The sequence below is a fragment of the Tetrao urogallus genome (genome assembly GCF_951394365.1).
Source record: "Tetrao urogallus genome assembly, chromosome: 6".
Taxonomy (NCBI): Eukaryota; Metazoa; Chordata; class Aves; order Galliformes; family Phasianidae; genus Tetrao; species Tetrao urogallus.
Window position 1 is genome coordinate 7,989,934 of NC_136819.1, and position 17,634 is coordinate 8,007,567.

Below are 17,634 nucleotides of genomic sequence, written 5' to 3' on the forward strand. Positions count from 1 at the left end.
GCCCTCCCTCCTACCATGGGTGCCCCAGAATCTGAGCAGGATTAGAACCACTCTGAAAGGGAGAAAGTCTTCTGCGTGAACATCCTTACATAAAATCCTCCTAACACCTAAAATCCCACTGACAGAAGACTGGGATGCTTCCCCACCATGGAGAACTGAACTCAGGAACGTGAACAGATACTGGTTATGTCAGTTTTAACTGGATCGGTTCTAAATGACATATGGTATTGCTCTGTTTCTGCACAAAGGCTTGGATTTCACCACTGCAGGAAACCCAGACACAAGAACTCAGTCTTTCTTGGTATTGCATTTCCCCCCAGAGACACAAGCCCCTCCTGGGCCACCACCAGTCAAGGAGCTGGGGACTTGCATTTAGCCCCAGCGCACCACCACATTTCAGCCTTCCCCGCAACCCTTGGTATCTTAGATAATCAACAAAGAGGGCAGAGCTGTAAAATAAACTCAGCGGTCACATGCCTCTTCCTCTATGATTTCTCCCAGAGTTCCTAATAAAACCCATTATGTTAAAACACACACAAAGTGGTCAGACACATACATGCACACACTCCCGTTTATCAGACACAGCAGCTTAACATTTAAAGCATATCAGAGCCCTGAACAGAATTTTTAATTTGCATATTAAGCAGTTATTCTTTTGTCAAGAAATGCGTTTAAGTCTACATTTACACGAAGTTACTGATTTTGTATGGATTCTCTAGGGGCATTCACACTAATCCATGCATGTGCCCAGCTGCCTGCAGGGATCTCTGGCACAGCAGCAGCCATGGGAAGGGTTTCTTATGCGTGCAAGACCCTCAAACACATAACCCTTATTTGGAAGGAATGCCAGGAAAAATAAACTGTGGCCTCAGTTCAACCTGCCATGGCCACATAGTTTTGCTCAAGAGTGGTCTTCTACTTATATTCAAGAAGTGAAATAGAAGAACCATCCTGCCAAGTTTCTGTCCACTGTGAAATCCTGCCTTGTGATGTCCCAGAACAGAACAGAAAGAATATGTGCAAAATATCCTTGTCAGCGCTCCCCAACTGCAGAGCTGTGGTCCAAAATCTTTAAGATGCAATTTCCCAGAGGAGTTGGTTTTCAGGCCAGAATCTCACCTCATCTGTGCTGAAGAAACTCCAGTCAAGACGCATTGGTGATCCTGGCACTTAATGTGTAACCTGCTATAACATTTCTGTCTAGAGAATTTTGTTCTGTATTTTAGCATCATTTTTCTTATGAACCTGCAAGACAATTTTCTTCCAAGAAAGCTCGTTTGACTTTATATCTCTGACCTTAGGTTATCTTTTACAGTTTAACCTACACGAGCTTAGAAATCAACTTTTGCCTGTGATAGCCAGTTCATCAATTCATCTGATTGTCCAGAACAACTTACAATTCTCACAAGCAATTTGACAATTGCAGAGTATTTCGCATTGCGTGTTATAAAGTCCGGTGCTGTAGAAATAATGAGACCTGGAATTACATACTGTATTGCAAATCTACTCATTCAGCAGTTAATGCTCAGGTAATCTAGGTGTTTTGATAACAGACATACCATAGGCCAACCTGCCATATTACTCTTTTCACAAATATGTCACGTGCCGCTCTCCAGGCTTACACACGAGTCAACTCCCATTGGTCCTCTCCATACCTCCCTTAATTTACTGGATACATAAGAAGAATAGGCTATTTTTAATGGATGGTTTTCAAACAAGCAAAGTCCTCCAGTCACTGAAGAGCACTCTGGAAGCATTTACTAAAGCTTTTAAGTTCATTACTAAGGAACATATGAATCTTCCTTGATGGGAAAGAAATCTAGGTTATTGTTGCCTGCTGGCAACAGAACTGGACTCTGCACCCACAGATTTCTGATGCAAGTGGGTGAGGAAAGGAGGTATCCTGCATTGCCCCTCAGTCCCACACAATGATAGGGCCAGAAGCTGGGGAGAGGGCATCGTCCCAGCTACTGGGACAGGAGAGCCTGGTGAGATTGTGGTGGGCTCCTGGCAGCAATGGTACTGCAGACAGCAGCATCAAGGTGGTCATAGACTGCATGATTTACAGAACAGGAAGGATTTAGGAAATATCATGAGATTAGACAAAATTGTAAAACAAATGACAAATCAAAACTAGGCAACCGAGTGGCCAGTGTCAGGAGACCAGAGTACATTCTGGCCTCAGGCAGCAGCTGCTGGCTACTCCACATCACCAGATGCCCTTTGCCTCCCACTGTCCTCCTTTACCTACTCACTGCTCAGTTTACCTGGGCTCACTGCATGCCCCTAGCAGGTGGGAGCAAACATGTTGTACCCCATAATTCAGTGCCTGCCCTACAAATCAGTCTTTGCAACTGTTTGCATAGCCCAAGTTCAGCAACCTGTAGCAACAACTCAAATCCTTCTTATTGCTGTTTTTAATATTAGCTTTTCTGCTTACTGCTTTGTTTCTGCAGTTAATGCACAGCCTGTAGTCTGAACTTCAAAGCCTTCCAATGTGCTATAGCATGGGGTTAACATGCAGTATCTTCTTAAATTACAAGGATGGCTTAATTCAAAGAAAAAAATAGCAGGTACAGAACAGCCTGTCTGAAAGCAGATTGTAAACACCGCTTTCTTTCTAGCAAGTTCAATTCACTTCCAATTCTCATATTCTTACAGGTTTAATGAATCTATCAGTTTGACATCATGCAGTGAGATAAATGAGCAGTCAGTTTTGTTTTTCAGGTTTTGTTTTCACGTTTCCCATTGAAAACAAGCAATTAATGGGAAACATTAAAATATAAGAATTCAGCAGCTTTTAAACATATGGGAGCTTTCATCTGAGCAAGAAATTTGCCTGGAAAAGATTTAGGTGAGCTCACAACTTTCAATCAAAGATCTCTTTATTTTTAAAATAAACATTTAAGGTTACCATGTAATAGATGATTTTACACAACTGTATAGTTTTGGCTTTTACTAGAATGAATTATTGATGCCTTACTTTCATAACTGAGTGACTTGAAACAAACAATTTACAGTAGGTTTCACTGCTGTATGCTCTTCAGACAATGCATCTCTGGGAAAGCAAGCCCAACTTCCATCTGGATTGCATGTCAACAAAAACAAGATTGTAAAGGATACAGTCACTTTGAAAACAGATCAGTCTCAAAATGTTAATTTCTGTACCTGAATCCAATTGATAACTTATCGGTTCGGATAGCTTTTCTTGTTTTCAAAAAGTTTTTCTCAGTAACTGACAGAAGCTGAACATCAATTTCAGTAGAACAATTCCAGTTTACACAAGATGAGGATGCGGCCCATATTTTCAAGAAGGGAGGTCCTTCCCACTGGTTTGCCATCTGCCAGCCTCTACTTTCAGCTAATTAAACAGTGTCAAGTTCTAGCAGGCGCTTTGAGTTTTCCATTTCTGATACTGAGCAGGTCTGGCTTCAGGAGAGCCGAGCTGTAGATTCAAAGGTGCTGACAACACTGAACACCTTTTTAAATGTTGGAAAGCACCCTGACAGTTTGGACATTTTGCAGTTTCCATCCAAGATTAGTTTACGTAAGACCCATGAATGTGACCAATCAACCTGCTGGAGAACAGAAGGGCATTTTATTTACTTTCTACTATGGGCAGAAAAGTAACAAATGTCAGGTGTCTGAAAGAAGCCTAAATGAACAGTTATTCCATGTAACCATGGATTTCCTATAATTCCGAGCATTTTCTTTCCCTTTCTGCTATTCATATGATAAGCCCATTTATGCTACTGGTCTTAAAACAGACTGTAAACAGCTGGAACAGAGATCATCTCGTCTTGTGTGCACAAGACCTACAACAATGGAACCTTTATCATGCTGCAGACTTTCAGCACTGCTATAATTCAAATACTGCTACTAATGATAGTGACTGTGGAATAGTATGAGTGAGACATTAACACGAACAGAGAATAACCCTTCATCAACCAGATGCTGTATAGGAATAACAGAGCACACCAGCCACATTTGCAGCATTTGCACGCATCTGGCTTTTAGTCCTGAAAGAGCCCCAGACACCTCAAATCTCTGGAAATATTGCTTCCAACATATCATAACAAATGAAGCCTATTCTTGAAGATTCAGCAGCCCCATATGCCATTTGGGGCTATGGAGTAGAACAGGCCCTGCCAGATGAAACTGTCTCTGGAGAAGGGAAGGTGCTTCTGGCCATCAAGCTGGTTTCCATCCTGCCTAGGATGAAATAAAATCTACCCTAGTCTAAATCAGCTTCTTGCGCATCACACTGTCTGCTGAGAAATCAAGTAAACAATGCTGGATGGGGCTCCAGGCAGGATGAGGCAGTGAGCAACCTGGTCTAGTGGGAGGTGTCCCTCCCTACTGCTAGGGGGATGGAACTAGATGATCTTACAGGTCCAACTCAAACCACTCCATCAAATAAAAACAAACAGAAAGCAAATTAAACAAGTATGAATAAACAAAATGTCCATCAGACAGGAAAATGCTGGTACTCCTCATGTGGCCTCCCACATCATGAGCATACTGCCTTTAGGCCAGACACCATTGTCAGATCAGAGTATTCAGATTTGTATGACCACGATAGGTCTTCCACTTCCTTCCCTAATTAATTGATCGTATGGAACCAGCACTGGTGGGTTTCCCTTAAAATTGTCACAGTGAAGGAAGACAAATGGGCCTGCAGCACCCAGCACAGTTGAGCAGCTGCAGCCACATCCCCTCAGTGTGAGCTGAAGTGCTCTGAGATGGCCCAGGGAGGGGCCAGGGCTGCAGGAAGGGCTGTACCTCCAAGGCTGGAGTGGGGACAGGCAGGGAGCAGCAATTTGCTGGACAGGAGATCCAGAAGCACAGCTCTCTGTTTTAAAAGGCATGGTGTTGCTGAGAAGTCACATGCTTTAAAACTGGACATAAATCATTGCAAACTTCAACTTTTGTTTCTACAGAACTTTTAAAATGCTTTTGCTTTCACACACAGGGCCCTGTTCAGCATCGTACTGCCATGGTGTTTTTCTATCTTGACAATTCACTTCCGTGAGCAGGCATGCAGCCAACTCAAATGAGACTCAACGCAGTGAAAAGCCCTTCAGGTAAACAGTGTGATAAGCTAAACTGCAAAAACGAGACAATGTTTTTGGACTATGAAAGCAGTTGCTATGGAGACGGTTGCTAATTAACTGCATTCAGCCAAGAGAACAAAGGGTTTAAGGGCAGACAGGACTCTGTATCTTAGAGTGAGCAATGCATAATGTCTTATGCAATCTGCACAACTATCATATCTGGAATACCTGAGCCTTTGCTTAGGTTGCAAAATACCTCCAGAAATGACAACAGGGTGGTTTATTCGGTTAAATTTGAACTAATTTTTAGGTAATTAATGACCTATAGGTATTTAAAAACAAACAAGATGCATGTTTAGGAGCCACAGGTATCATTAATCAGTGCACAGAGCCAGGACCGCTCTAAATACTGAAATGATTTACGTTCACCCAGAGTTACTGCTTTCACAGCCAATAAAAATGCCATGGAAAAATCACTTTTAAGACAATATAGTGTACCTAATCTATAATTCTCTCTTATATCTTAAAAATGGTTAGTTTACAACACTCAGAAAAATTAAATCTTTGATTCCTTTCAAAGTTCTCTGACGGAGGCCTTGGACCTTAATATCGTGTTTCCCTTGGAAAGAGCTACTCTAAGTGTACATTATTTTATAGGGTTTACATTTGGGGATAGATGGATATTATGACTCTATACAAATTCTATAACGCGATGAAAAGACCGCCATTTTATCAGCAGCGACACAAATCCTTGTCCAGCATAGCTCCAGCTTGCAGAACTGCTGTGTGAGGCTCCAGAAGCCCAAGCAAGCCCCATCTCAGGTGGAACCACCAAGCCCTGCCAGCAGGCCACGGGCAGTCCCCAACCAGCCCTCCTGCACCACACACCCATTGCCTTGGCTGCTCCTGCCAGGAGTCCCCAGAAGTGGGACTCAACACAGTTCTGACTTGAGGCATTTCTTTGTGACATCCACAGCTTCTAAGTCTTCTAAGGCTTTGTTTTCTCAGTGCCCATCGGCCAATAGCGAAACACAGAACAACCGCAACAGTTGTGCAGACCAGGCACTTCTGTATGGAGCACAACTCACCTGTCAAACCAGCCAACAGACACATTTAAGCTAACACAAGACTTCTTAAAGCCTGGATAAATAAAGCAACTTTTTTTCCTTTTTAAGGCTTTAAATATATAACTTTTATTAAATCAAAAGAGAGATTTTTTTTTATGATTTAAATGCTGCTAGGATTTATAGGGTCACAATCAGTTTTGAAGTTAAGGCCCTACTAAGGGGAAGGAGATGAGTTCACGCCTCATATGAGGCTATTACTTAAGCAAAGCTTGCTGCACACTGAACAAGCACCATATTAATATACTACATGAAAGCCTAAGGATTGGGGTTTTTTTTTTGACATTTTAAATTATGAGGTATCTGCAAACAGATCCTAAATCTGAATTGCACATGGATTTTCCACACCAGCCAATTCAGATTGCCCCAAGACATCCCTTCCAGCATTAATCACTCACCCACGCTGCTGTAGTTCATATTTCTTTTACTGAAACAGAGGTCTGCAAGATTCTTAAACCCTTGCCTAGAAAACAGAAATTATTACTTATGTGGCAAACTAAGTTTTAAGCATAAGGGACCCAATTCTGCCTTCAGTTACACTGCCATAAATCTTTAACAACTCCATTAGATTTATAACAGTGTAACTGAGGAGGAAATTGAGCCCAGGATATTTTCTAAATCGGTAATTAAATAGCAGAATTTTTGCTTGGCACAGAGTTAAGACCACTTAGATTATGTCTCTGGATAAGCTACATACTTTTCTGTTCCTTGAATAACGATGTTATGAACAAATTAAATCATCTTATTTTCACCAGTCTCTATATTATTACTCTGTGGACGGGCCACACTTCACATCATCTCACGGAGCATCAACATCAGGCTAAATATCCCTCGCTCTTCCACCCACCTTCCCTCTCTTCTCCATATAGAAGTTAAGCTCTTTATAGACGTCCATTATTTATACAAGCACCACGAGGGCCTTTTCATGTTTGGTTTCAAGGCACTGCTATATTAAAAAAAAAAAGCCTAATAAAATGGCATTTAGCCAACTCCCTTACCAGAGGCGCAAGGCATCCTGTGGGCAGACTGGACTTCTAAGAAGATGCAGCCTGCTCTCCCAGCGCACAGGATGTGGTGCAGGAAACATGGTTTTGCCACAGTTGCCCTAAGCTCCCCAAGGATCACTGGATAAACTGTGAAAGGGGCCCCTTCAGCATTAAACCATAGATGGCTGAAGGGAGGGGGGGGCAAGGGGACTCAATTCCTTGCTTAGCTATAAAGCTCTTGATGACATCGGACAAGTTATTTAATCCCTCTATACTTCTTTTCTTCACTGGGGTAAAGGCAGCTTGTAAAACTTCTTGTCTCATATTTTTAATAGGAGTCCTTTTTCATTGCATTCTTACCTCACTTGTCTCTCTGCTCAGTATTTCCAGCCCTAAATCATCTCTGCTGTGCTTCCTCCCTCCCCCAACCACACACACCAGGGACCTGCCACCCACTCCAGCGCCACAGGCCCACCAAGGCCAGAGCTAGAGCTGGGCACAGGGGCTTTTTTTTCATCTGCTAGTGACACTCCTCTGGCAATCCTGTTACAGAGACCCAGGAGTCTTTTGTCACTGCCTCACAGGATGGAAAATTCTGCGGGTAGCTCCTCCGCACGCTATCCCTTACAGTAATTCTCCTCAGCACTTCACAGCCTCTGGTGATTAGACCTCCTATAGCTAGAAATACATCGTGCACTCTAAATATGTAACGTACAATATATGCCCGCATGCTTCGCCTATCTAAATATATGCTAACATATCTATCTAATAACTGCTACGAATATGAATCACAGCATTTCTTTGCAGAGAGCTCACCCGGTGGGATGCAGTCAGACACAGAAGCAGAGAAGGGAGGCTGCCAGCCAGGCGGTGGCTAGTTGGTTCTGAGCAGACCTCCTTGTTGAGGTCTTAAATTTCACTGGGGTTGAAGGGAAATGATTGTATGCACATATACTTATTCACAGACACGTGTGTATGTATGTACCTATTAGTAAGCATTTATTTCATCATTAATTGTGCTAGAAGGTTTATTGCTAACAGGCTACGGAAGTACTAAATGAATGAAAATGCAATTCTTGTTCTAAGAATTAAATGCCTTCATGTGATCTGGTATCTCTAGCATCTCTTAAACTAATTCAAACACTATTTTTACTACAGAAAATTATTCTACTACTTATCTATTGTCAGCAATATCCACAAAGAGTAAGTCTGCCGTCTCCAACCAAACAGAATTGGAACATTTTCCCAGTATCTAAGACAGTATAGTTACCTGCTACTTCAGGGGTAAAACTTTGATGCTTGAATCCAAGCAGCTGAAGATACTTTCCTCATCTGTCTTTCCTACCACCCACAGTACTGCTAACAGTTTAAGCTATAATTTCTATTTAAGTAATGCTCTTCTTTTCTATGCTAGCAAAACACCAGTTGACGTTAACATATAAGCAACTTCAGGCAAATAAGCTTGAAATGCAAATTTAGTATAATCCAGCTCACTTAATTTCACATAGATTACTGGAATATGCTCCCCAACACCCACCAGTGTATATCCCATGCCACCCTCCCTAGAACTTTCAGACATCGAGTTTGTTGCCTGTACTGCAGAAAACCCAACATCCAGCCTGAGCCAATTGCACTGCTGCTTATCTGGGCCCCCACCTTATTTCTTCTGAGGATGACAACCACATAATTGGGTTGATTTTCAGATCTGTTTTGATGCTTTATACATATGGTAACCTCTGGCAGATTTAGTGCCCTCTTAAAAAAGTTGGCCAAATTTTGTGCTAACTATAAAATTTAAGCAAGTTCCTAAATTCTACCAGATTTTGCGAGTACACAAGATTTCCTCTTTTCTGGATTTCTCTTGCCATTTTTTTTCTTCCAGAATGAGCTAGAGAGACCTCAGTCAAAGCATAAAATCTGCCTATATCCAGGAAAATCCCCAGGAGGCCTGACCTAGATGGAGATGGCTGTTGTAGAAAGGCTGTAATTAAGCAGTTGCGATAGTGACGCTGACTTCTCACAGTAGAGAATGTGTGTGTTGACCACAGTTTCTATTAGCAGTGCTTATTTGAGCCCTCTGTAGGTAACATTGCAATGGTGTTTGACTGACATCCCCAGCAACTCCCATGGTATGCAATGCTCTCGGGATTTCTGTTTCCTCGTGTATCCAGGATGCATTGTTGTCTCTTGTACAACGCGTCCAACAAATCATGCTACTTCCCCACATTTAAAAGAGCATTCTTGACATAGTATTAGCATATTTATGCCCATCTCTCTTCTCCTTCACCTAATTTGTGTCATTTTTGCTCACAAAAACATGTGCTTTAATCATCCACTGTAAAATTTTTAGTCTGCCTACAACAAAAGCAAAAAAAGCTTCAGAGGAAGCATTTTCTGTTAGCTAAATCATTACTTCCACCAAAAGTCTGTAAACTGTTAATCCATTAACGTCCAATTCTTTAAACTATATGGTCAGACTAAAATCATCTGGAAGCCCAGACACTGGAGTGTCTCTCTGATGTTCCAGGCAAAGTGTCCTACATTAAACTGTTCGTAGGATAGGAAAATATTCATGCAGTGGTATGACTACAGCTTCTCAAGGGTATCACAAAAAAACATCCTGCGTGCATTTGTGAGGAAATCCCTGTAAGACACGGTTACGATACATACTAATTTTGAATAGCATGGCACCCTGGGAATTGTGTAAGACTCATGTCACAACCATTGCATTTACTCTCCAACAGTTATCCGGGTTTGCTCCTGAGAGGTGTAGGGAAGGATATAAGCCAATTTCTCTGGGAAACTGCACATCTTCAGAAAGCCAAAGATGCTGTAAGAATTTTTTCATGCTACCACTGCCTCTCTTGTTCCCCATCACGTTATTTGTAATCACATCCATAGTGTGCAAACCTACTAGGGGAGTGGGAGAAGGCTAGGATGAAGTTTCCTTCCCAGCGTGGTTTGGATGCCTGGCTTTCACCACTCATCTCAGTGGCCCCAGCTCTGCCTGCCTTGAACAGCCGGCCAGAAGTCTCCAATTCCAGCGGCTCTTGGATACTGGTACAAGTCACCACGGTGGTGGTGCAGGTGCCAATTTTCAACCTTTTCTCATTTGTTACTTGGCCAAGCAAAGTGCTCCCTGCACCATCCAAGTTTCTCTCTGTATAAAAATAACAGTTCCTACATTTTCCTACATCTTCTGTTTCTATAAACATGCTCAGAACAGTGGTATCTGACAGGAATATAGCACACATTCCACACCTTCATATAAGCACTTTATGGGGGATATGGATCAATGGGATCCTCCTAGAATTCTGCAAGATAATACAGCTGGCACCTGAAGTTAGTAAAAGAGGAGACACTTCTACCATAACTTCATAGTGGTATAATGAAAAGGATACTAAACCTAACAGACCATTATAAACCCTAAGTGTGTTTGGGGTCTCACTTGTCCAATTCAAACTGTCCCCAGGTTGTCTGAAACAGGTGATATTCACTCTGTCATGCATGGTGCAATCACAGTTCTGTAAGAAATTAGCTCAAAGAAACGAGTATATTTTCTTTTATGCTATTTACATGTAGGATTTCCAACTTTCTTAAGCTCTCCATACTACATAATCAACTAACACACTAAAACAATCTAATCAAGGCTGTTTTACCTACCTCCCTAGTGGAAAAAGCCTACTGCTTAAGCCTGCAAAAACTATGCCTCTGCAATTACAGGATCACAAGTTCATCTTGTGAAATCAGAGCTTGAGGAAAAGTGACCTAGTATAATATCATACTAGACAATCTTCTAAACAGATCCTGGATGTTGTAGAGAGGCAGCATTAAGTCAGTGGTGTCAATGGTCTCATTCTAACATGTCATTTTTGAGCAGGGGTTTTACTAAAAGAACAATGTTAAAAAGGAAAAACATCCTCTTGCTCCATTTACAATAGACATTTGAATACGAATAGACATTTAATGACTCTTAAGTGTTTAAAGGCCTGGTCTGAACCTGTCCTTGCAACTTCCACTTAGTTCTAGGAAGAACTAATGCTGCTAGTAACTCCTCTATACAAGTGTACCCACTAGAAAACTTGAGTACCATCTGTACGGTTTACTTGATGTCGTCTGCCATGAGCAGGATAGTTATAACTTTCTGTAGTTTCATCTTTAAATCAATGACTGAAGACAAGATGCTTGGTACAGAGAACAAAGAAAGCGAAGCGCTAGAAAGCATTTCCAAAGGATGTCCTGCTCCTTTAGGTGCATAACTTTTGAGCAGAACTTGCCAGTATTACTTCCGATTTCCTTTGGAACGATCATTCTCCTGAACCAACACAGCAAAAGGAAGTGCCACGGATGACCCTGCACAACATTACTCACACTTTCAGACACAGTGCTTCCCACAGCCTGCTCTCATCCGCCCACTCCCCAGGTAGGAGTCAATACCCTTATCACAGCTTACCCTTAGCACAGCTCTTACAGTCCCACTTAGATTTTCTCATGAGAATAACCACTTATGGCAGTGGTGGGCCATAAAGAATCTCCATCTTGCTAAGGCTCAGCTGTTGACAACTTACTCTTGAAAGCCAAAAAGAAAGATTAAATCTTGTTCCCCCACATTCCAGAAATCCTAGACTACAAATAAGCCCCATACCCTTCATTACTAATGGCAGAAGTGCCAACTGCTCATCTCACACAAGCAGGCTGCTTTCCTGCAAACACAGCATAATACTGCAAGAACACTACTGGATTACAGAAATCCTTATAGGCAGACTTGTTCATAGTCTGAGCAATTTAAGTAGTAACTTTTCAAACAGACACCATATCTTAGGGCCTTCATCCTCTTCTCCTTTAGCTGGCTGCCAATTGCTCAGCACACGCTTGTAGCCTGCCTTCATGCATGCACTGTGCGATGATGTAATGTAGAGTGCAATCACAGGATTGCAGGAATGTTTCTAGACAGACTTGTTTACAATCTAAGAAACCCAAATAGTAACTTTCATAACAGAAGCCCTATCTCCAGTGCATTTTGTGTACGCTGCTGTGAGATCAAAAAAAAAAGAGGAAAGAAAACCGAAAAGAGCCTACTGCTATAGAACCACTGCAGTAACAGATGAATAAACGTGCAACCTGATACCTCACATCTGGTATTTCATCATTCCAAATACCTTATTCACATTCAAATATAATTAATACCGTGGAAACTTTATAAGGTACTGATGTCTTTATAGAGGCAATAACTTGTATGGAACTTTTAAAATTAAAAGCCAATAGTAAAAATAATTTGTAACATGTTACTGTTTTCTTCATAAAGCTAGTCACCTTGCATTTTCCTAACAAAAACTCAGACACCTAGTGATAGCACTTACCAACAGAATCAAATAAGCCACAGAACTGGATTTCTCTTGCTGAGGCATCAGTTCAAGTTCAATATTCAATTTATACAGGGTGCTTTGAAATTACTATTATTACTCATTGTACATAAGTCTTATCATCTGAAGATAAATTTTTATGAAAGTATCATTTTTCCTTTACTATCACAGTAATTCAAGCCAAGAGATTTTATCCATGACCTAATAAATGTATACAACAGTTTTGAAAGGCTGCTATGTACCTTCCTGCATTAAATAGCACTTAGTCCTCTTTGTAAAGCAACTAAACACGTTACAGAGCTTCCTTCTTAAGTAATCATTAATGCTCTCTTAAGCAGTTCTGTTGCACAGCTAAACACATCCAATGCAAATGACATCCACCTACTTCCTTGTCTTACAGGCAAAAGCTGTCTTTGCTACCTCAAGGCTAAGTTAGCAATGCACATCTGCAGGCACTGCACTTACCGGCGATGTACATTACATTGGCACTGTCCCTGCAGCTGCACTGAAGCTGCATCTAGGTATGGCAACTCTTCAAAAAAGAGGAAAACACACCTGTGGCCAAACCCACTTCCACTGTAACTCCAGTGTCTTCAGTATAACACCAGGGATAGAAGTATGGCTGCGTTTCACAGCAGTTCTCATTCTTCCAGTCTTTTCCAAAGCACTCTCCCAGGAGCAAAGACAAGCACAGGCAAATACCCTGCCAACAAGTGAGTTCACAGGAGTTGCTACAAGTAACTGAACTGCCAACAGCAAAAGACCAACAAGTTGAGCAAAGTACAAATGCAGGACAGCCAATGCACTCTAATGGGCTAGGTTTACTACATGTAGGTAAGCAAGGACACAGGAAGTTCCGTTCTGAAACAAATCATAGGGTGCCCCAATTCAGTCTGTGGATGAAACTTGCAGTTTATCAATTTTATTTTTACACAATACAAATGAAAAATACCAACATCTTGCAAGACAAATGAAAATAAGTCCAAGAGAGGAGCCTTCTACAAGCTTAGCTTAACTACTTCCAGAGGGAGTAAGAGCATGAAGTTATGGATGTGTTCCTCTACCCTGCTTAAAGCCTTCCTCTGTTTATTCCCTCCTCACCCTTTTTCTTTCCATTTACTAGTCCACACTATACTAGCAGCAAAGCCAGAAACGTAAGATCACCTCCAGCACACAAGTACACTGGAAGGGGGAAAAAGCAATGGCAGGCAGCACTTTCGTGCAGAAACCTTACCACTTGTCCCTCGGCCTTACTGTGCACTCCCTTTCTCTCAAGAATCTCCAAGCTAAGATTCTTGGAATTTGATCCCTCTGAACCGAAACAAGTGTCTTTGCTTCTTACTCAATCATTTCCTATAAATTAAAAAATAAGAGTTTCATTAAGTTTTTGTTTTCTGAGGGCTTCTTCAGGTAGCCCTCGCCTAGGACTGAAGGCAGAGCGAGCAGCAGCTCAAAATGCTCACAGCTTCATCCAGGTCATGACTTAGTCCTTACAACATAAGGATGCTGCGGAGCAACAAAGCACAGCACACTCTCCCTCTTCCTGTCTCTCCAGCCATGTGGTACCAATGGTCCTTGACACAATCTTTCATTCCCATCGCCATCTGCTGCCCTAAGTTACTTTTTCAGAAGGCAAGGAGAGAAGGAAGGAAACACCCTTCCTGTCCTTTCCTTCTCCTTCCCTCCCAGCGCCAGATCACAGCTGTAGCAGACAGCTGAAGTGACTTGTGCTGCTGGGGAGGTGAGGGACATCCACCAGAGTGCTTCCAACCACCACAAAGAACAGCAAAGAAACTCCAGCTTCAGGCTACACGAATGTCACAGAGCTCTCATTAAATCAAAGACTTAACAATGCTTCTTCGAGCAAACTCCCTGCTCATCTCCAAAGGAAAAGAAGTACAGTTGCTTAACTTAATCCACACAGAGTGATCATTGTATTTGCCTCCGTAAAGATCATATTTGTTCTAGTGCCTACATCTAAAGGCAATTTCAGTCAGAAAATGAAATGGTGCTCTCTTGACCTTTTGTCTTACATGGTTCACGAGTTACTGACATTACAATATCCCCCAACACTATGGAAGCCGAGAGATATTGCAATGTCTCTCTTGTAAGTGAAATAAACTTGGTATGCCACTAAAAGGCATTAAATTATTTTCATTATGCCACACAGAATCTAAAACACTTACACTGTTTTGATTTCAAAATCCTTGGAGAACAATTATGCTCTCATGGCCATAAGACTCTATTATAAAGTCCTCAGAAACCTAGCATGGTTTCAATAAATCCTCCAGCACTACAAAGCAGTTACTCAGCTTGGAGAATGAAAACATGAGTTCATCCACTGCAAAGTCAGCATGTAAATTCTACTAATTCAGGATCCCACACTTCTTAACACATTTTTTTTCTGACCAGGACAATGCTCCAAGTCAAGCTTTCAGCATAATACACACACTTCCTTTTTCTGATTGAAAATGAACATGATTCAATTTAGAATGAGCATAAATAAATGAGACACGCATATATGTTTATGGTATTATTAGCTAGCAGTAGTAATCAGCAATTAGATATGCATAAATAGTTTCCTATGTATATACAATTTAACAAATGTTAAGGTTTGGTATTAAAGAACCATTAAATTAAATCGGTGACTGTCAACGTGAATAGAGAAATATGTTAATTTCTTTAATTTATACCGTGTCACAAAGAATGCTTTAGAACACCATAAATCAGATTTCAGGAGTGACTGTTGTGAATCCTGATTTAAGAAAATGCAGCCACCCTTATTAGAGCTGATGAGGCTGTTCAAACCTAAGTAGAGCTTTTGACCATAAATACACAATAAGCTTGTTTGTATATACATGCTTATGTCCCCCTAGAAAGAGCACAACCTTCTAATTAAGCAAATCATCCCATTGCCAAAGGAAAATAACAACAAAATGCAATCAAAACAAGCAGAAATTACTGAGGGGGTTGACAAGAGAAATTGTATTCCCCTATTCTGGGGGGAAAGTTGGAAAAAGAGGAAAAAAAAGAAAAAGAAAAAAAAAAAAGGGGGGGGGGGGGGGGGGAGAAAATAAAAGAACAAAAGAAGCAAACACCCGGGCAGGAAACTGGGACCCAGCAACTTTCTGCCAACGGCAGCTGAGATGCTTCATCACAACTTGCTTTTTCCAGACCCGACACTTCGTGTGGCCACCAGGGTCACATGGCAGCTGCAAAGGGAGGCCGGGGGAGCCGGTCCCGCTGCCGGCCCCCAAAGAGCCGGAGGCAGCAGCAGTGTCCCTGTTTCCATGACCTCATGCGGGGGGGTTGCGGGGGCACAGCTGGTGGCAGCTGCAGCACCATCTGCTCAGGGCTGAGCCCGTGGCCTCCTGCCTGCCTCGGGACACACAGCCAGGTAGGGAGCGAGGTCACCTCTCTCTGGGCTCCCCCAGGGCACGGCCACCACTGGCAGCTGCTGCAGGGTGAGGGGCCGGAGGGACATTCTGCAGCCCACAAAGAAAAGTTTGCAAAATGGAAAAGAAAAGGCAGCCAGGCCTTGGGAGCGAGAGAGCTTCAGTGAGCGGGATGAGAGCAACACAGCTATGGTTAGTGCGTGCAGATGTCAGCATCAGTCGCAGGAGCATGTCTTTATGGAACACTGTCACCACATCATCTGATTTATAGCAGTCTGTGCTGAAAAAAGGGGGGGGAAATGTAATGAAAGGCACAAAAGCACCCCTAACTTGCCTCTTCTGTCAAGAGGATTCTGAACACGACAAGAACTTGATCGCTTTGCAATTTAATATTGCATGTTTCGTCACGTGATCCTGCCACCATATTCCCCATTTCTATTTATGCACCACTTATAAAAAAAATAATGAAAAATGCTTAAATATTTTCTGTGCTCAAGGAATGACACATTTAAAAGTTTCTTTTAAACATTCTAGGCAAATTATAGTATTCATTAAGGACACAGTTATGCACTAACATTGCTTCCAAGTGCCAGCAATACATCAGCCCACTGGAGGTCTCTCAACTTGATTTCATCAAGATTTACTCTGTAATTGCCAAAGTCAGAGCCAGGAACGGCATGTAAAAACAAGCTGGCCTTTATGGCTCATACAGGGACAATTATTTCCAAAGGCTAACTGAGCACCACTTACCATACATTTTGCCTTCATCTGATAAGATGATTTTCCTCCTCCCACATGGTGGATAGATAGCTAGAGCCTCCTGAAAGCTCTGCTCTATGTCAGGGCTCCAGACACCTTCTGCATCGTTGTCAATAGGCTTATCTGCAGAATCGCTCATTCTTTCAATGTCTTCGGCAGGGCTCTCGCTGCCGCTCCAGCTGCTGGGCTCAATGGTGATGGCTGGGGTCTCCAAGCTTAAGCTTGGAGTCTTAAAGGAAATAAACCTACAAAACAAACAGACAAGCCCACAAGGCATTAAGGGCATGGAACTTCAGGAAAACATTTCTGGTTACTTCTAATTCTAATTAACAGCAGCTGAGCTTTAATGGGAATAAAGCTAGCATGGGAAGCACCCCAAAAAAGTACAGCATTATTGGACTCTACTTCTCTGATGTTACCCAAATTGATAATACAACCTGAACACAAGCTACATGAGAACAAAAATCTTTGAAATGATAATACCAGAAAAAGGAATTACAAGATGTGCATTTTGCCTGTTTTAAGAGGTCTGTGTCACAGAATCATAGCAAAACAAAATTACAAGCTTCAAGTTGCTGAATCTATTTAATAAGAAATAATTTAATGTCGCTGCACCTGCTCACACCACCAGAGCTGCAGATCTTGTCAGTGTTCCTTTTAGATTTTTTGAGAGAAATACAACTCTGCTATAAAGATTTGCTCCAGGCAAAAAAGCTGCTATACCAGACCAAATTCATCTCTGGTGCAATTCTTCATCCAGCCAGTGAAATAACACCAGGAACAGATTTGGCTCAGCATGTCTAAGCACAACACAGCTTTATTTTCAAAAAAGAAGAATTTTGGTGACTCTGACTGATTTAAGTGGATGGTAGTGTTAAAACACACATGCATATGTTGCACGTGCACTTAAAAATCCAGTTAATTCCCTGAACACTTTAAAACATCCCAACCAT

The 17,634-nt window shown here is 41.8% G+C and overlaps 1 protein-coding gene across 2 annotated transcripts in view; it reads right to left on the reverse strand.

Moving 5' to 3' along the window:
* TEAD1 (TEA domain transcription factor 1) overlaps positions 1 to 16,865 on the reverse strand; it is a gene marked incomplete at both ends in the record, with an annotated part of 86,420 nt that extends 69,555 nt beyond the window's left edge. Inside the window, one exon of one of the 2 annotated variants that reach the window (XM_079536804.1) lies at positions 16,669 to 16,865. In XM_079536804.1, the coding sequence (XP_079392930.1) occupies positions 16,669 to 16,820 (152 nt within the window). The remainder of the gene's footprint in view (positions 1 to 16,668) is intronic. The other variant, XM_079536803.1, reaches the window with a different exon arrangement.
* Positions 16,866 to 17,634: the final 769 nt, after the last annotated feature.